This window comes from Triturus cristatus, chromosome 2_1 (assembly GCF_964204655.1).
Source record: "Triturus cristatus chromosome 2_1, aTriCri1.1, whole genome shotgun sequence".
NCBI classification, from domain to species: domain Eukaryota; kingdom Metazoa; phylum Chordata; class Amphibia; order Caudata; family Salamandridae; genus Triturus; species Triturus cristatus.
In genome coordinates this window covers 192970395-192991729 of record NC_140581.1, presented here as the reverse complement: position 1 = coordinate 192991729, position 21335 = coordinate 192970395, and the positions used below count along the sequence as shown (strand labels likewise).

The following is a 21335-nucleotide window of genomic DNA, read 5'->3' as shown; positions in this document are numbered from 1 at the left end:
TTCATTTTGAGGGACTTAAACCACATCTCCTCTTTACGGCCAAGAACCAGGACACCGGGAACCAGGAGCCTGAGAGAAAGGAGTTCTCCTGGAAGGGCCCAGTGAGGAAACTGACCCTGCTAAAGACACTGTTAAAGACCCAGCTGAGAGTACTCTTTTTCCTTTCCCCTTCCCCTTATTCCGTAGCGTACTCACTTGAACTCTGCTACTTTAATTTACTTTAATAAAACAATGCAGATACCCATTGTCTGAGAGTCATAAATGACCTGATTGACCACAAGTGGTGTCAGAAGTGGGATCACCGGTCATTAAAAATCATCATGACTCAACCCATTACCATGGAGGCTATGGTCACCCAGTTGGCAGAAGGCCAAAGGCATATACAGCTAGTTCTAGAACAGCAGAACCAGAAAGCCCAGAAAGAGAGAGAGGCTTTTCAGTCCGCTCTTAAAGAACAAGCCACCCTGCTGACAACCAATCAACAAGTGCAGGACACCACCATTTTGCGGTTGACGGACGCTATCTCAACCGCCAGGGTACATCCTGATGTTCCTAGCTCAGTGTTACAGAAGTTTCAGGAAGGAGATGACCCTCACTATTTTTTTGTAAATTTTGAAAGAGTAGCGACAACTGCTACTTGGCCTCCGGAAAGATGGGGCCAATATATAGCACCTCTCCTGTCAGGCGAACTACAGGCAGTGTACCAAGCTGCCAACCCCGCAGGAATCACTCCATATCCTGAAATCAAGAAGACAATCCTGGAAAGACTGGGACATGATACAGAATATTACAGAGCTAAGTTTTGGAAAGAGAAATGGGCTGCAGGGGACAATCCTAGGGCTTTCTATTATCGCATCAGGAATTTAGGTGAAAGGTGGTTACTACCTAGTACAGCTCCCATGGAAGAGGTCATTGGCAAGGTCTACCTGGAACAATAATTAGATGCCTTACCTAGTAATACAAGGTCCTGGATAAAACAGCATCCCAACTTAACAATACAAACAGCCGTTGAGTTAGCATGCGCCTATCATAGATCCCAGAATTCAGAGTACCACCCCTGAAAAACTCCTTGCCTACCCTGAGAACCTACCCTAAGACAGTGGAACAGAAAAATCCAGGTGACAATAGGAGTGCAAGTAAACCACCTTTATATCCCATGCCAACCCAAATGGGTCCTCAGTGTTTCAGGTGTTCAGAGTGGGGACACATTGCCAGGAATTGCCCAATCAAGGGAGACGGAGTAGAACCCATGGAGGTGGGATGGTCCAGAGGTCGGGTGTTAGCCACAGGAGAAACCCCAGGGCAATACAAAAACACCAACCAGCTTAATGGTAGGTCTGTGGATGCACTATTGGACACAGGATGTTGCCACACAATTGTGTCCCAAGAATGAATACCTCTCAATCAGGTTTCAGATGAGGCACAAATCCAAGTCTCCTGTGTACATGGAGACACATGAGTGTATCCTCTGGCTGCAGTTGTGCTTGACATAGAAGGAGATCCTCAGGTCCGAAAAGTGGGAGTGGTGTCAGCATTTGCAGAGAAAGTTCTCTTGGGCACCTATTTACCTCGTTTTGATGAGTACTTACTCAACATAACCAAAAGATATAAGGACACCGAATGGTTGCAGGAAGCCTCCTTCGCCACTTTAGGCATATTAAGGGTGGAGACGAAAGTTCCTAAAACCCGAGCAGAGAAAAGAAAAGACAGAGCAGAGTATAGAGCCACAGGTCTGTTGCCTGTTACCTGTCTCCTTTCTTCCCCAGACGACTACCAGACCCGACGAGGAATTCTAGAAACTCACGGAGGGACGACAGCACGTTGGCCCAGGCATGGACTCAAGCCCAGGAGGAAGACCCAGATTAGGTAGGACCATACTTTTGTGTACGGAAAGGTCTTCTGTACAGATTCAGTGGCATATCCCGCCACCGGGTCGAACAGCTTTTGATACCTCCAGCTTTTTCGAGAACAGGCATTGCACATAGCACAAAGTCAAGCTGGGGGTGGTCACTAAGGACAGGAACATACTCTCAAGTATTTGTTAGAAAGATTCTACTGGCCCGGTATATATAATGAGGTAGCTAAGTTTTGTGCACCTTGTCCTAGATGTCCTAGATGTCAGTTGGTAAATCCCTCCACAGAAAGAAGAGCTCCCTTACACCTGTTACCTATAATTGATGTTCCCTTCAAACAAGTAGGGATGGATATGGTAGGACCATTACATCAATATATACTGGTACTAGTAGACTATTCTACGCGCTACCCTGAAGCAATACCTCTGACAAGTATGACCACGGCCTCAGAAGCTCAAGCAATGAACTCTTTTTTCTCAAAAGTTGGTTTCCCAACAGAAATACTGACTGATTAGGAGACCCCTTTCATGTCCACATTAATGAAGGAAATCTGCACTCTGCTAGGGGTATGACAAATCTGAACTGCGGTTTATCATCCACAAACCGACGGTTTGGTAGAGAGATACAACCGGGACATAAAAACCACCTTGAGGAAATCTATAAATGATGCAGGAAAAGACTGGGACCGTAAGCTTCCCCTGGTGTTGTTTGCGATCAGGACCCTTGAACAAAAGTCTACGGGGTTCAGTCTTTCGAGTTACTATTTGGACGACGACCTCGTACACTTTCAGATATGGCAGCTGAGCAGTGGACTGAGGAGGAGGATGCAGGGAAACCGTTGTTAGGGTACACTACTTCCCTAAAAACTATCCTACATAACCTGTGGGAGGAAGTCCATCAGAACTTGGAAAAGGCCCAGCAAAAACAGGAAGCCTTTTATGACAAAGGTACCAGTTTGAGGGAACTGACAGACAAGGACAAAGTATTGATATTTCTCCCATCCTCAGATAAGAAGTTATTAGCAACCTGGCAAGGTCCTTATCAGGTGTTGGAGAAAGTTACACCGGTCACATACAGGATAGCAGTTCCACGAACAGGGTCTAGGGGACAAATATTCCATATCAATCTCCTAAAGAGATGGGAAGATTCAGCTACACAGAAGGGAGACGCACCGGTGTGTATTAATCATGTTACCCTCAACAAGCGCATGGAGATCCCAATTCAACCTTTTCGAGAGACCACAGGAGAAAGACCCCACATGGGAAATGTTCTCACCTCAGACCAAAAAGGTCAATTGTATGACCTACTAGACCGAATCCTAGGGCTAAGTTCTAGCACCCCTGGAAAAACTTCTCTGGTCACGCAAACTATTAAGACAGAACCTGGAAAGGTGATCAAGTTGAGACCCTATCGTATTCCAGCAGCCAGAAGACAAGCTGTAGAGCAGGAAGTAGACGCAATGTTACAAGCTGGGATTATTGAGTCCTCCCAAAGCAATTGGTGCTCCCCAGTAGTGTTAGTACCCAAACCGGATGGAAGCCTTAGATTCTGTATTGACTTTCACCAATTAAATGCCCATTCGAAATTTTACAATTATCCCATGCCCAGAGTGGACAAGTTAATTGAGAGACTGGCGGGAGCAGTGGTAATGTCCACCATTCATCTCACGAAGGGATATTGGCAGATACCTCTTAACCCGGTAGATAGGGAGAAACCGCCTTTACCACACCCTCGGGGTTGTATCATTTTAAAGTAATGCCATTTGGGCTACATGGTGCCCCAGCTACCTTTCAAAGGTTGATGGATGTGATATTACGACCTCATCAACAATATGCGGTAGCCTATCTTGATGACATAGTTGTATATAGCACGGACTGGTAAACACACAAACAACATTTACAGAATATCTTCTCCTCCCTTCACCAGGCCAATTTAACTATGAATCCCAAGAAAACAACCCTAGGCACGGATCATATAGAATATTTAGGATACTCCATACAGGCAGGAACACTTCATCCTCAACATAACAAGCTAGAAGCCATTCAGGGAATACCCCGACCCATAACTAAGAAGGATGTACAAGCATTCCTGGGTCTAGTGGGTTACTATCGATGATTCATTGCCCGATTTTCAGAGATAGCATGTCCTCTTACCGATTTACTAACCAACAAGCAACCTAGTCAGAAAGTAACGTGGACAGATACCCAAGAAGTGAGCTTCCAGGAATTGAAATCCGTGTTGTGTAAGGCTCCCGTCTTGACTTTTCCAGACTTTGGGAAACCTTTTGTGTTACAAACCGACGCCTCTGATCGTGGATTAGGGGCCGTGTTGCCACAACCAGACACACAAGGAGATCTTCGACCAGTCCTGTACCTTAGTCGAAAACTGTTCCCTCTGGAGGTACACTATGCGACCATGGAAAAAGAATGTTTGGCCATTAAATGGGCTATGGAAGCTTTGCAATACTATTTGTTAGGACAGACCTTTTTCCTCATAACAGACCATGCTCCAATGACTTGGCTTGCCACTCATAAAGACACAAATCCAAAGGTGCTTCGCTGGTTCCTCTCTCTACAATCTTTTTCTTTTCAGACTATCCATGCACCCGGAAAGGCCCAAGGAAATGTGGACTTTTTGTCTCGATGCCCAGTGTCTGTATGGCCCGATCGTCCATACACAGGGGGAAGGCAGTGTAATTCCGCGGTGTCCGCCGGCGGGATTTCCAATATGGCGGCGGGAGTAGGACATCTGGAAGAGGGGGTCAGCGTTCCAGCTTCAACAACAGAAGTAACGCGGTGTGGAAGGGCGGAAAGACACAGCCGGGAGAGAGGAGAAAAGGAGGAAGACGCCGAGGACCACGAGGAGGCAGGAACGAGAAAGAATACGGAGGAACGGCTACAGTCAAGACCAGAGGACACAGGAGGCTGCGAGGACCAGAGCAGGAGCTGCGAGGAGAGCAGGTCAGCGGAGAGCAGCAGGACAGCGCCCGGAGGCACTACGCTCAAGTCAAAAACGGCCAGAAGGAGAGCAGGGTGGCGGGACTCCCCCAGCCTCGGCCCTCCGTTTCTTAACCTCTTTTCCCTACGAAGGTGGAGGAAAGGGCACCACTAGGGTTTTGAGGGCACTTGTTATGCATGTGCATGGACACAAAGCACTACGGAGGTGTGGGCGAAACAAGGCACTAAAGTAAGTGATTGCTACTCGTGGTAAAGAGTCTGCAACACTGAAGTGAAAGCACCCTGGGTGAAGGTGACGGTTGACCCTTAGATTACGCTAGCCATACAGGCACCTGACCTTTTCTCTGTCTGTTTATTTTGAGGGACTTAAACCACCGCTCTTCTTCTTCTGGGACGGCAAAGAACCAGGACACCGGGAACCAGGAGCCTGAGAGAAAGGAGTTCTCCTGGAAGGGCCCAGTGCGGAAACTGACCCTGCTAAACACACTGTTAAAGACCCAGCTGAGAGTACTCTTTTTCCTTTCCCCATCCCCTTATTCCGTATCATACTCACTTGAACTCTGCAACTTTACTTTAATAAAACAATGCAGATACCCACTGTCTGAGAGTCATACATGACCTGAGTGACCACAATATGACCTGTTCCTACTGTATGACCAGTGTCCTTGCAGTCACAAATAAAGAAGGACCTAAGAGCAGGACATGCCTTCTACTTTCCTTTTTGATTCTCTCCTCTATGTTTGAATGATATCTTATATGGATGTATGATTCTAAATTCTATTTATTTCAAACACATGTTCCATCCATCTCATCTTGTACTGCAACCCTTCCAAAAGACACGCATACTGTTCATTAAAATGTATAAACCACCACCAGCTTATGTATTCTCTTGCTTCTGTTTGTTCTTTGGCTGCCTTTCTTTGCCAAATGTTTATTTCATGTTCCTTTCTGTGTTTAAGGATTTATATGTATCTTTTGCACAAAACCTCATGCAGCCAAAATGTTAAATAAGGTTGAAACTGGACTGTGCTATTGTAAAATGTTCACTGTAGTCCTTAGATGAGGTCTAGTGAAAACCAGATGTTCAATTTTGTTTAACAGATTGTCTAAGTTGAAAATCTACCTGGAGGACACTTGATGCTGAATCATGCACAAAAAAGCAAAACATGTAACATCCAAGGGAAATCATAGATCCCCATCATGTTTATAAACTGCAAGTTCTGAAACTTTCCTTTACTTTAACTTCAATAGCAGGATGCAGTTCTAGAAGACAGCGTTTGGCTCCATGGTAGTGGTTTCTCCTCTCATATGCAGATTAAATATAGGGAGAATTAATCCTCAAAAGATTTCCTCACACAATCAACGTTCTGCATTTTCTCATATCACAAGTAACACACTGCAAATTTCATTCTATTTGAAAGGATCTTGTAGAGACAAAAAAATAAAGGAGTAATTTTTTAACTAATAGGCTTCTGACTGGAGTCTTTTTTTAAAAACACTCCAGTTTTTGAGGGGTTAACAACAATCTGAAAGCATAAACACAGCAATCTTTGAAACTCTGTATTTCATTGTGCATTGTGTATCTTTAAACAGATGGATTTCGCACACACTGCCACTCTGATTAGGATCAGGATCAAACACTGTGGGGCATATTTACAAGGAAACTGTTGGAGCGTGGCGTTAAGCCAAGATTGCTTATTCCACGCTCCAACTGTTATCTAATGAGGGGGATGCACTGTATTTCCAAGAATGCGGCGCATACCCTATTTTCCCATAGTGCTGGTGCAAAATGTAGCTTCCTGGTGCTAATGCAGGCACCCTCGCACAATAGTACGGGGGTGCCTGCATTGCAGGGAATGATTGTTCATGTGTAGGAAGGTGTCCCTTTCAGCACATAAACAATCCTTAATGGCAATTTGTAACTTCAATGTGTGCTGCTTTACGCAGTTAATGAAGTTGCAACTCGTCATTTGTCAGTGATTGTTTATGTGCAGGAAGGGACACCTTACTACACATGAACAATCACTAGCGACAATTTGCTGTTTCTACGTGTGCTGCAGAATGCAGCACACATAGAAACAGCAAAAACGAAGAGAAATTAAACATTTCTCCTTGTTTCGCCAGGTTAAGACCAGGTTTTCCCTGGTCGTAGTTTTGGCGCTGCTCCATATTTACGCCACCCTTGTAAATAAGGGGCAGCGTCAAAAAACAATGGGTGTTGCGGCGGAACGTCCACCGCAACACCCATTGCCCGTCCCTTTCACGCTAAGTGCTGCATGAAAGGGGTCCTTATTCACAAGGCGGCGCTAAGCGACATTAAGTAGCTAATGCCGCCTTGTAAATAAGGCAAAGGGCTTATCGCCACCAGAACGTTACAAAAAGTGATGTTCTGGTGGCGATAAGCTCATGTAAATATGCCCCTGTATCTTTCTATTTTTTGTATTCCACTTTGGAAATACTGAATATTGAAAACATGTTTTTTGGGTTAGAATGGCACACTTAGATTTAAGTAATGGGGAAACATAATCCTGTTCGTGCTCCTCTTATTGTGTAAAAACAAGGTTTATTTTAGTTTAGTTTAGCTTGAGTGCTATATGCCATAAGGGGAGCCAGTACACATGTTAGCAATTGGCACATTGAATGATAAAGAATACATTTAGTCTTAGGATCCTGGATGTTAGAGGAGGTAGAAACAATCAAAGATCTACGTCGAGACCTAGAACGATGGATCCATAGGCATCGCTAACATAGCTATTCTTAGCTGTAAGCATCACCATGTCACCTAGTGATCCTCACATTGTGCACAGAGATGGAGGGGAGCTATTCTTAGCAGCAGAGAAGATCCTTTGCAGGATCAAGTTAAACAGGCAATCTTTGGATATACCAAATACCTATTACTGCCATAAACTCTATTTTAATTTATTGATTAATGTTTAGAACAAACAAAAAAATTCACATAATAATTAGTAGACAAATGACCACAGCCACAAATGTAAATATTGCCTAACCAAGATTTCAATGTGTAAGCCTGCATTAAAAGCCACACAGATACGTTCCTTCAACAAGAACTTTGCCATCAAATTCTTTACTGGTTTTTGATTGCAACTTTCTGAAATAGGTACACTTCTCTGACAAACTTACTGGTTTCCAGTGAAGTGCAGAATTCAGTTCAAGGCTATGTGAGTAGCTCGTAGTGTTGTTAGGAAGGATGTAAAATCCTGAGAATGAGACTTAATCATCACTAATTAATCTCCAGCTGCAATGAGTTAAGCAATACTAATTGAAACTACCTTGGATAAAACAGGTACATAAGGGCTGCCCATTTTTCTTATACATCGTTATTATAACTTGAATGCAAATGCCACTTTAATTCTATCCGATAGAGAACCCTCTTAATATTAAACAAGATTTAAAGACGTGAGAAATCCCCATCCATATTCTTCTTTCTTCTGAGTTAATTAGCACCATACCACTTTGAGTAACTGTGTGCCTCAATTTCAGAAAGAGTTGAAGATACACCTGTTGAAAGTTAACTAAATCATGATGCAGTAACAGTCTACTTCACCTTCCAGAGCCAGCTAACTCTCCAGTCGCTTTTAAACTATATATTCACCCTTGTATAGTGCTCTGTTGCCTTTCTGCTAGGTTTGCACTACGCAAATGCCACACACATACATGTATGCATGCATGTTTTATTTCTCTTCTAAAACCAAACAGCTAAGACACTTCAGCGTGTATTGTGTTGGGGCACAAAACACCTTGCCAAGGGGTAGAAGTATGTCATCCTCCAATATCATGATACTGAATGCTCATGTACCTTCTCCATTTACTTCGGGAAGCAATTTCCTCAAAGGCTTCTTCACTGCCCATGATGTGCTGATGAAAGCTGGCATGACTTTGCAAAGTTCTTCTTTGTCCTCTTGACGGACAACAGGGATCGTCTCTAAAATCAACTGCATTTGTTCCAGCTCATGACCGCCTATGGAAGAAAGCACAACTAATTAGAGATGTCATAGTTATATTAGTGCCTTGTGAATCTGGTATTTCCTATGCAGAATAAAAGAAACAATCCCCATGAACACCAGCTTCTAAGAAACACATTCAGGGCATCTAAAGCAAATGACTTTGATGCCACTTAACTACCATGTTCTCATTCCCTCTATGCAAGTGGATCACATGATACCTTTCCATGAAGCACTTTGAATATTGTCACCCGTGCATTCCCCAGTACTTTCATTAAGGTCACAAGATCACTCCATACCATCAGAGATAATATACATGCACAGGCTTTGGAACTTGGTGTGTCTGATAATATGGAGATTTCTGGCAATGTTGACCGAGGATTGCTGCAAGAAATTCCTGCTACACTGCATGGCCAATAAAGAAATAAAATGAAAAATTGAAGCATCTGTAAACATTTAAATAGATCTCGCTTAACCAGTTCAAAATGTTTTTCAGTGGATCACATTGTGACACAGTGTGTTTTGGATAGTTTTGGACACTTGACTCTATACAAGCAGGAAAATAAAATATCAAGTAGTTTCCAAGTTACAAGAGAAGTTGCTCTCCATAGTAATTCACTTTGTCTCCAAAACCCATATCTCAGCAGCTGGATCCGCAGAAACCTTTTGAAACTAATAAACTAGACTGTCTACCAGGTTTATTATTCTATTAGGTGCATCATGGGTTTTGTGCAATTGGATTTTCGTCAACATGACAAAATTAGTTTTTGCTTCGCTTTTACTTCCTGTGTTTAATTCATGACTTATTAATGTTGCCAAGTTACATATTTTGGCACCAATAATTGTAAAGAAACAAGCACATATGGTGTTCTACATTTTAATACTTGGTTGCAAGCTAATGTAACGATAAATAAACATACTGCAGTGGGCAAAACACGAAGCATTATCTATAAACGAAGTGATGAAGAGTTCAGAGCAGGACTAGACATCAGCAGTATCAGAGGGGAGTGTGATTTCGCTGGATCTGCTCAATTGCGCCATGGCCATACAAACATATGCTGAAATAGGCACCTATCAAATTGGTAATGCAGGCCCTATGCAGTCTGGCAAGGCTGCAGACCACATACCATGGTCCTGCTTGTAGACACTTGGACGTGCTGTCCAACTGGGTCTCGTATAAGCATCTATAAGTGGAATGGCTGCACATGGGCTTTAGAAATCATGAGGGATTTCACCAAACTATAAGTCAAAGAAGGCCCCTTATACTAGTCAGCATTTGTATTTAGTGGTTTTAGCTCACCACGCCTCTCGTCTTTGTGAACCTGCTTCAAAGCATTTCTCCTTAATCATGAATGCACCAAATTCTTGACATTGCAAGTTTAACTCTGTAGGAAGTTCCACAAGAGGGAGTCAACCGGATGAACTACAGTGTGTGAAAACTCAATGGAGCAAAGAAGGACTGAAGCACTATCAATGACAGTGAATCCAAAGACATGTGACCTGGGAGAGGTGGCAATAAGCCCATGAAACTGCTTGTGCTGCCAACCACCTCCAGATCACTCTTTGGTTTGTAAAGCCTTTATCCTTTGGATGGATGTTTTGCTCAGAACGAAGAAATCAAAATTTGGATGCTAAAATATATTTTCTTTGCTACTTTATATGTACAGAGTTGCTAGAAGCATTTTAGATCCTGATTACTCCAAATTGGTCTTCCCTAATTATTCTACTAAGTTACGACTGATGGTCTTTTATTTGCTTGCTAAAAGTGGTGGAGGGGAGTAAAACAAGTCATGGTTATACTTTTAAATTTAGTCATACTCTAAAGGACCACAGACTCCAAATTCCAATTTTGTGGATTTATTATAAGGCCAAAAATAATTGTATATAAACACATCTGAGTATAAGAGTATACAGATACATGAAAATCAATACAGAGCCAATTTTACGAATATAGTTCATGCAGCATAAAAGGCATAATATGATGAACTCCAAAATCAATACACAGCAAAGAATAGAGGCTGAGTTGAGTTCTCTTTTCATCTGGGAGGAAAACAAAACAAAGAAAAATATCTTTCCCTACACTGCTCTCTAAATGAGGGTCCTACCTATTTCTCTTATATCATTTCCCAAAGGTGTCAGCACGTATTGACTTCCTAAGAAGTACTCACGTCAAATGGGTTTCCTAGCTTAAGTCTATGGAGCGCGCTCTAAGATGCTCCTTCTCCTCCGAGAATCAGCAGAAGTCCCCAGTCTCTGCCCCTGTGCATCATATTAAAACAGACAAAGTTCAGCCCCCAAGGAACCATGTGGTAAACCTCTCTATTGTATCATTTCAGTAACTTTCAAGTAGCTTTAATTAATTCTTCTTCGTCTTCCAGTGGCCTTGGTTCCCTGTCAGGCCAGGCACGAAAGGAGTCCTCCCTTCTTGCCTTCCAGTCTTCATCAAAGACATTCTGGGTATCTCGTTAAATCTAAGAATAACAAGGCTGAATTCCTGCTTCTGCAGTAGGATGAGAACACGCTATTTTCGAGTACAAAAGAGATTCATTTAATTAATGTTTTGAGCGGCCAAGGAGAATCGAAACTGTCAACAACTTTACAAATTGGGCCTACGATTCAGGCAATTTAAACTAAACATGGTTACATTGCACGAATATAATTTCATCCTGCACATTACATATACAGGAATTATGAATGTTTCTAATACATGTAAAATCCTACTTGAATACGCACCCTACATTTCAATGTGAAGATAACGTTGATTAAATGTATCTTAATAATCGTAAAACACTGCAAACAATGAAAATACATGTGAGTGCGTTTGAACCAAGAGTATAGTGCACCCATATAATTTAGAGTGCTGTAAGCGCTCTATCAATCCTGAAGACGGGGTACTGAAAACACCAAGAAGCATCCATTTAATAAAATTAGAAGTTTTGTTAAGCACAGGATGTACAAATATTATTGGAAATAAAAGTTATGTTTCCCTCAAATCTCTTTGAGTAAGAAAGCGTCTTTAATTTGAATCCATTATTTGAGATGAAGCTCATTTAATTCGTATAGGGGTGTGTATCAGATTTATACAGATTTACCACTGAATGATAGGAGAGGGTATAGCTGGGTGACAACCTTCTGAGGCAGGCATTATTGAACGTTAAAGAGAAAACTGTGGTTTATCAGGCGTAATGGGGGAAACATGGGCATTGTCTGGCATGTGAAATTAACCCATAATTAACTAAATCTGACAATGGCTCAGTGTTTAGGTCAATATTACATTGTTTGAGACAAAAAAGTATTCTATTTATTAAATAAAAAAAGAGCACCATAAAATGACTGTACAGGTATTCACTATTTTAAAACCAGATTGCGCTAATTAATTGTTTGGGTGTCCCTGAAAAAAGATAATGTGTAGGCTACCAGTATCTACCCTAATTACCGCCATAGTGACGCGCAAGGTGTACAATTGGATGAATGATCGGATACTAAAATGTTTTTTTTAAAATGAATATGTAGGGCCTTGCCAGAACCCCTGGTTGACCGACCTGGGATTAGTGATGGGGACAAAAATCTGCCAACGTTGGAAGGAAAAAGCCAATTTTCTGTAATTGTTTCAAGGATCCCTATCACAATTCTCTAATCGACTAACTGTAAGCTGTATGTTGTGGAACCTAAAGACAGGGCCTGTAAATAAATCTAATCAGATCAGTTAAAGCAAAGAGAAAGGTTGCCTTACAATGTAATGACTTTAAGAAGTGAAATCTAAAGACAATTGTTTGTATGGTTTTACATTCTACAATAGAGGGAACACAGTCTGTCTCATGACATTAAATCAAAGCAATGAAAAAGACATGCTACAAGTGATGATCATTAAGCACTGACAAGGGTCTGCATATCCAGAATCCTACATTTAAGGTTCTTTGGAATTTGAATCCTGAAAGGAAGCGCCAAAAAGTTTTGATCATTTCGAGTCTACTGCACAGGGCCCTACGTAAAACTTCTAACACAGAGTTTTAGGTTCCACAGCTAAGGTTTCAGATTGCTATGTGTGACATTTTTTAAATTGCAGTGCAATTATGAGTGACATTTCAACCACTATGAGTGACAATTTCTCGTGAGCAAAACCTAGCAATGAAGTCCATGGAAATGAATAAACATTACAAATTATACCCTTTTGAGCTGTGAAAAACTCGAAAAAGATCTTTAAACTGCTGCACTGCACTTGCACAGTGGAGAAGTGTAGCTCAATGAAGTGGAGAAGTGTGGCTCAATGATTAGAGCGGCAGACCCTGATGCAGAGGTCTAGCCCGGGACCAGGGTTCAATTCCCTGCCTCGGCGGGTCTTGGGCTCAAAAATTCCACGGACCTGATAATTCTCGCCTCAGTGCCTCTTCCAATCATGGAGTCCCACTCTGCAACTCTGGGCAATAGCTTGCTTAATCTCCACAACGGCCCCCACAACGCTAAGGATACCTGGCCTCCACCTTGGGGGAGCCCAGGAGTGGACGCCTCACAGGGAAAGCCAGGATGGGTTCCACAGCGGTATTCGTACAAGCGCCTTGAGACCCTTGCGGGTGAGTAGTGCTCTATACAAGTATCACATTTTTATTTTACATTTTCACTTCCTATTGATCACAGCACATCTGCTTTTCATAACTAGGTGCATTTTGTACTGTGGATATTGTATGTGCATTCATTCTGATAGGAAAAGAGAAAACTATTAATCTCAGCATACAAAGTGTCTGGGATTAACAAGTCAGGTTTCACAGTGTTACAATTCACATGAAACACACAACAGGAAGCAGCTATGGATGGGCCACATTATCGTACTTGGTGTTAAGTGACACTCAGAGACACCCTCTGACAAAAATGTAATTTAAAGCCTTCTTCCCACCACAATAATAAGAAGCTCCAACCAGGCTTGAACTGGCCCAAAAGCAGCAGCAAATGCTGCTCAGTGTGCACATTCACCCTCCCGCCATTAAGAAGAACCTGAGCCTGACCAGGGTTGGACTGGCCTGTTTAGATTATTGCCTTCACTATTGCTCGCTGTTACTACAGTAGATCCCAGGAAGGTCCTACTGTACCAGTCACTATAGGGTTACCACTAATCTGTTGCTTTTACTGGCATGATCAGTATTGTATTGTCCTGGCTCGGGGTCATACAAAAAGCCGAGATTTTTTACCTCATCAGTGCATACTTTGCAGTGTTCTGAAGCTGCGATGTTAAAGATAACTGTCTCATAATTAAAGTAAATAAAGACAAAGCCCATTGTAAAATGTATAAACTTTATGAAGACAATGTTTTTTTTTATAATTTTGTCATGTTTAAGCTTTAAATCAACATGAACAAATGACCAGTATGGCAGTATTTAGCAACCTTACCAGAGAGTGGGAAACGCTGAATGAGCCAGAATGGCTCCAGTGCTGCTCTCTGTGTGGTCTCAATTTAGTGCTGCTGGCGTCCATAGCAAGGCAGGGGCACCGGAAGTGGCTCTCTCTCGGGGCACAAGGCAGTCGCAAGGCGACCAGCCGCAAGGCAGACATTAGTCAAGTTTTTCCCAAGTTTGATGGGATGCAGACCTCGATGGGGAGGCAATTCGAGGCCCTGGCGCATAAGGTGGACGCCATCCTGGTGGATGTCAACTTGATCCGCTCGGACCTGGGCAAGACAAACGAACGCGTTAAGGACCTGGACCACAAGACCACGGGCCTCACTGATGAGGTTGCGGACCTGCAGAACGAGGTCCGGAAGCTGAGGGCCGAGAGTGACCTCGCCGCCCGCCGGCTGGAGGACTTCGAGAGCCGGTCCAGGCGCAACAACGTGCGCGTAATCGGGGTCCCGGAGTCCTCGGATGAGGCTTCGGCGGACCTGCTTGTGGAAGATTTGGTCCTTAATCATCTGAAGCCTAAGGGACTTGGAAACTTTTTTGTGGTGGAAAGGGCCCATAGGGTGCCGGGCGGACGGCCCAAGGCGGGTGCTCCGCCGCGGCCGATTGTCGCCCGGCTCTTTCATTTTCGAGATCGGGACGCTATCCTGCAAGCTTCGAGGGTGACGGGCCCAGTCCCCTTCCAGAATGCGTCGGTGAATTTTTATCCGGACTTTACCCAGCAGGTGCAGAGACAGCGACAGAGCTTCCTGGGGGTGAAGCGAAGGCTTCGGGAGCGGGACCTAAAGTATGCCATGCTTTTCCCCGCCAGACTACGGGTGGTGCATGAAGATCGGACATTCTTTTTTGACTCTCCTGTTATGGCCGACGAATGGCTGGACGCTTTGCCCCGGCGACGGACCGGGGACGACACAGCTGAGCATGGAGACAGCGGCCGGGATGGACTGGGCTGATAACTCAAAGCCGGCCTGACTTGATTTGACCATATTTGAAGATTGAACAGAGTGCAGTAACTGTGGAGGGTTGCGGGAGGACGAGGGGTGCTCTTTTCCTCCCTTAGGGTACTTTTTGTAGATTTTTCCTTTTTGTAGGGCGACAGGCACACTGCAAGTTGGGGGGGCTTTTTAAGCTGCAGCAGGGGTGCAGGGTGGGGGGAGTTATGGGGAGTTTGAGTTTGTTGCTGGGGGGTTTATTTCTGCAAGGCATGATGATTATCCTCAGGGCTGTTCCATGGTGGCGCCTCGGGTGTGGGGTGGGCCTCTTTCCGTTTGAGGATGGGGGGTAGAGGCCTAAGTGTTATAAGCTGGAATGTTAATGGTTTGGGGGATCGCATTAAGAGGGGGATTGTTCTGCAATTTCTGAAACGCTCCATGCCAGACGTTGTACTGCTGCAGGCGACGCACCTCATAGGCAATACGTGCTATGCCCTGAATAGGAAGGGGTATAAATTCATTGCACACTCGGGATTCTCTTCTGGGTCCAGGGGTGTGGGCATCCTCATTAGAGCGTCGCTGCCTTTTGAGGTGGACTCCACCATTGTTGACGATAGGGGGAGGTTTGTGGCGGTGGCGGGGCGGTGGGAAGGAAGGACTTTGGTTTTGGTTTCTGTCTATGTCCCGCCGGCCCTGCAGGCCGCCACATTTGCTGAATTGGGCAGGGCTTTGCTGACTCTCCCGGGGGGCATGCTGGTAGTGGGAGGGGATTTCAACGCGGTGGGTTCCGGACTGCTGGATAGATACCCGCCCAGGGACACAGGGGGGGCTCAGAAATGGCTTCCAGACCTCCTAGACACGTTTGGCCTGATAGACTGCTGGAGGCTTCGGCACCCCACACAGAGTCAATACACGTTTCACTCCGGGGCGCATGGTAGCCTCTCCAGGATTGACTACCTGCTCACTCTGGCCGCACATGCCTCGTTGATATCCGAGGCGAGGCACATGGCACGTGGTATCTCTGATCACTCGCCAGTGTGGATCCGGCTGGATCTCGGTCGGGTGGGAGGAGGGAGGGTGGCCCCCATTAACCCTTGGTATTTCCGAGACCCCAAGATGCGCAGCGCCCTGGTAAAGAAGGTAGATAATTACTTTAAGGACAATCTGGGATCCGTGGACTCGGCGATCTCGCTGTGGGAAGCTTTTAAGACCGTGCTTCGGGGGGAGGCTCTCTCCCTGGTGGTGACTGCCAAGAATCGGAGGGATTGCGAAGTGCGGCAAGTGGAGGAGGAGATTGCGGCCCTTGAGGGGGATATGGAGGAGGAGGTCACAGAGTCCTCATTGCATGAGCTTTGCTTGAAGCAGGCGGAGTATAGGGACCTGGTGACGGACGCCGCCAAGACCCTCAGCAGGGAACAACAGGGCCGTCTGTATGATGTTGGAGATAAGGCAGGGAAACTCCTGGCGTGGCTGGACAGGAAGGAACGGGTCAATAGAGTGGTGCCAGAGTTGATTGGAGAGGGGGGAGAGGCGATTGTGGAACCTGAAGGGATTGTGGAGTGTCTCGCGGAGTATTTTCATAGGGTTTATTCCTCTGTGTCGGACAGGCCGCCCGAAGACTCGTCTGATCTCCTCCGTGATATCGAGTTGCCCTGCCTCTCTGACATAGATAGGGACGATTTGGATGGCGACATCACGGTTGACGAGGTGGCGGGGGCGATTCGCGCGTTGAATTCGGGTAAGGCCTCTGGACCGAACGGACTGCCGATCGATCTATACAAACTGTTCCCGGATAGGGTCGCCCCTCACCTGCGCGCCATGTTTTTGGAGGCGCGGGGAGATGGGATCCTTCCGTTGGATCAGCGGCTGGCGTCGATCGTGGTCATACACAAAGAGGGTAAACCCCGAGATAGATGCGCCTCTTATCGGCCCATTTCACTCCTCAACGCTGAGCCGAAAATTCTGGCCAAACTCCTGGCTACCCGTCTGATTAGGGTACTTGGCGATCTGGTCCACCCGGATCAATCTGGCTTTATCCCGCACCGAAACACAGCATTGAACCTTAGGCGTCTTCATGGCGTCATCGCCAGGGCGGGCACGCTGCGTGAACCGGCTGTTGTGGCATCTCTCGATGCCACGATGGCCTTTGACACGGTGGAGTGGGCATATTTATGGGCCGTGCTGGCCAAGTTTGGTTTCGGTCGCGGGTTTGTGAGTTGGGTCCGGTTGCTGTACGAGGTGCCACTAGCGAATGTTGTGGTGAATGGTCGGGCATCTGCTCCGTTTCAGCTTGGAAGGGGTACTCGGCAGGGCTGCCCCCTGTCGCCTCTGTTGTTCGCCCTCGCCCTTGAACCGTTGGCTGCGTGGATACGTTGGCACCCGGATATACGGGGCCTTCGGTGGTCGCCTGATCACGAGGACCGTATTTCGCTTTATGCCGACGATATCCTGTTGTATCTTGCCTCACCAAAGAAGTCACTTATAGTGGTCTGTGACGTACTCGCATCGTTCGGTAGGAACTCGGGGCTTATGATTAATTGGGGCAAATCGTACTTGTACGTTCTTAGTGGCGAGGTCCCACCGATCCCTAGAACATGTTCGATACAGGTTGCCCAGCAAGGTTTTGTGTATTTGGGGATTTTTATATCCATGGATCCTGTTGTGCGCTATGAGAGGAACCTGCTCCCCCCCTTGGCACGCTTGAGGCGAGATGTTGAAGGTTGGCGGAGGCTGCCGCTCTCCCTGGTTGGGCGTGCGGCCCTGTTCAAAATGATGTCTCTTCCCCGCTTCCTCTACGCCCTCCAGAACACCTTGGACTGGGTACCGGCCAAATACTTTCGGGAGGTCGAAGGCCTCCAAAGGACGTTGCTGTGGGATGGGCGGCCGCGAATAGCTATTTCAAAGTTGACGCTCCCATGGTACGATGGGGGCATTGCGCTCCCAGACATCCGACGGTACTACTGGGCCACGCAGTTGAGTGCGATCAACCATGGGTTTTACGGCCCTGCCCTCAGCCCTGGGTATGCCATGGATAGGTGGCTGCTGCGCGGCGGCAACTACTACAGGGCGTTGTACTCGCGGTCCCTAGACTCGTCCCTCACGGGGCCCACAGGTGTGGCGGTGCGCGTATGGAAGATGGCGACCGACTCGCTGGGCTGGAAGGACAGGCTAACCCTCGCTACCCCATTGTTTGAATCGGAAAGGTTGGGAAGACTCTGGCATACGAAGGGCTTTGATAAGTGGGATCTGATAGGTATATCCAAGGTGGGGGATGTGCTGCATAAGGGGAGGGTGAAGTCTTTCGAGGAGTTGCAGACTGAGTTTGAGCTAGGGCCTTCGGAGTATTTTAGGTATATCCAGCTGCGTCACGCCCTCCGATCAGTCCTAGTGGAGGGTGAGAAGGTGCCGGAGTCCTCTCCCCTTGAGGACCGAGTCCTTGATGGTCATATGCCCGAGAGCACGATTTCGCTCATATATAAGAAGTTGATAAACGTCCGGGCAGACTTGCTATTGGGGCTGAGAGAACAGTGGACCAGGGATGGCCTCGAGTTGGATAATGAGGACTGGCAGTCAGCGGTTTCTTCGCCTAAGGAGGTTGCGATCCCGTCGCGTCTGAGGCTGGTGCAGCTTAAAATACTGCACCGGGTGTATGTTACGGGGCCAAGGCTGGTCCACATGGGATTCTCGGAGGATGGCCTGTGCAGAAGGGGATGTGGTATGGTGGGTACTTTCCTGCACATCATTTGGGAATGTGGTGTCATTGTGGAGTTCTGGAGGAGAGTCCATGCAGTTATGGGGGAGGTGACGGGCATTGTGGTACAGCCGGAGGCGCGGTGTTGCCTCCTGAACGTTTGGGGGCCCACTGATCTCGATGAGGCACAGACCCAATGGGTGACTCTGGGTAACATGGTAGCTAAAAGGGATATCGCGCGATTATGGGGCTCCTCGGGTCCCCCTACACTGACCGCGTGGAAGGAGAACATGGATTGGAGCATGTTTAGGGAGAAGACGGTCTACTGCTCTAGAGGTCGTCCCCGGAAGTGGCATGCCATCTGGGGGCGGTGGAACCAATACAGGGGGGGAATATGTCTTGCCCCGGATCTGGAACCTCCCGAGGAACAGCTTTCCCCCTGACCTACCTTCCAGCACAGTTTGGTTTTGGTACCCGTTCTGGGCCTCTGCTGTTCCCCTTCTTCCTCCGCACACAGTCTTATACTTAGTAGATGAGTGGGGTCCTGCCTCCCCTGGGGGCTTTCGCCATGGGATTTCAATGTTCTGCCTTGCTGGGGTTTGTTGTGTGTTTTTTCTGTGTTTGTTTAAAATTGGACCTTTGCATTACTCTTCGTACTGTATCCGGGACGCATTACTGTATCTAACTTGCAATGCTGCCGAACCTTCGGGCTGTCGGCTGAATAGCTGTGTCCTGAATTTCGAAATAAAGGTTTTCAAAAAAAAAAAAAAAAAAAAAAAAAAGTTTTTCCCAAGTTAGTGGCCTCAGTGGTGCTACAGGGAGAGGCTCTCTTGACCCTGGGGCAGAGGCGTCAGAGTGCGCAGCACAGACTGCTGATAGCCTGCAACGTTGGTGTCTGGTGCAGAGCTCAGTCCAGCCAGCCCAATGTAGTGTGTGTGAAATCAAGCCAGGCCCGGTTCGTCACTAGCATCCATAAGGTATATAACTAGAATGAGCTAAAATTGTTACTGACACCCCACAGCACCCTGCTGGTATCTGCCGAGTGCAGTACAGCACTAGTGTCTGGAGAGCACATCACTAACGCATGTAGTGCACAATACTTCACTAGCATCAGTGCAATATGCTGATGGCACCAGCACTGTTCAGTATGTCACTAGCATGTGCAGGGCTTGCTTTTTGTGTATATATTATGTATGTCGTTACTAGTCTCTGGAACATGTGGTTGACATTTGCCAATCACATAATTAGCATGTTTAAAACATGCGTCTGTGAAACATATAATAAAAACCGCAAAGAATGGCATATAAATAAGAGACATGAAGCGAGTTACTAGCACCAGCCCAATGTTATTAGATCAGACACTGTGCGTGCCCCTCGCGGCGGCGCTGACACAAGTTACAATAAACTGTGTACAGCAAAGTCAGTAACGGCTCTGCACGCATTGGCCAAAGTAACACACACTTAATGAACTGTTCAGACTATCTGCTGGTTCCTTCTGGTCCGTCCGGCGGCCGTGGCATGCTGCACAGGGCTTCGAATAGTGGCTGCATGATGCACTCGCCACTCGCCAGTTTTCTCCCCAGACTGAGTCACTGACTCATCCCCCACCCGGCCGCACCACTTTGTGCCCGCGATCATCATCACCACGATGTTGATGCCACTGATGCGTGGCGGCCGTGAGTGTCTCTGTGACAGAAATGAATCAGTCACTGACACTGGTCTAGACCAGTGGTCTTGATCTGGTCGCCCTTCTGGCAGCTCCGGGGGTTTTCATAAATGTATTCTATTGTGCAGACAGTCAGCAGCGCACTGAGGACTGTCACTTGAGTTGACTCAGACTCAGATTTAAGTTCCCCGCCGAATTTGACCTACCTCACTTCCTCTTCCTTCAGGTCTTGACGAGGCACTACGGCGGTCACATCCGGATTTAATCCCAGGCCCCCTAGTCAGTCTCAGTGTGGTGGTGCGTCTTAAAGCCGCGTGGCACCGCTATGCTTCCGAATGCCGCTCCTGCCGCCATTTACAGTATGCACAGAGTAAAATAAAGTCCACCTTCCTGCACTTAATACCGCTCCCTCTGCACTTTCCCGCGCAGGCCTTTTCCCCAGCCTCCACTGCGGTGTAGCTTGCTGCTGCATAAAAGCGTTGCTGCCTCCTGCGCGCCCGAGAGACCGCCGCATCGCTGAGGTTCCTGTCTTTTCAATATTGTCAGGCGCTCGGGGAGGCAGGAAGGCATGGATGGAAAATAATGTATTAATCCGCATTCCTTCATTATTATTTCAAATTAATTTCCTGTTTAGCTGCAGTAAAGCCAGAGGCGTAGCTAGACTGACTGACAGTAGTGTCAGTGAGTGTCCCCAAGTAAACTACAAAGGCCGCCGCCCCCAAAATAGTGACGCCTGGGGCGGACCGCCCCCACCGCCCACCCCCCCCCCCCCCCCTAGCTACGCCACTGTCAAGCAGACAGCCTTCAGTCCATTTCTGGACCCTTGGTACGTGAGTACAGCTCTTGTGTATTGTATCTTCTTCAATTCTTAAGCTGATAGGTGCACA

The 21335-nt window shown here is 46.5% G+C and overlaps 1 protein-coding gene across 2 annotated transcripts in view; it reads right to left on the bottom strand.

Moving 5' to 3' along the window:
* MAPK4 (mitogen-activated protein kinase 4) overlaps window positions 1-21335 on the bottom strand; it is a 423340-nt gene that overhangs the window by 63189 nt on the left and 338816 nt on the right. For both annotated transcript variants that reach the window (XM_085629761.1, XM_085629753.1), the window contains one exon: window positions 8628-8789. In XM_085629761.1, the coding sequence (XP_085485887.1) occupies window positions 8628-8789 (162 nt within the window). The remainder of the gene's footprint in view (window positions 1-8627; window positions 8790-21335) is intronic.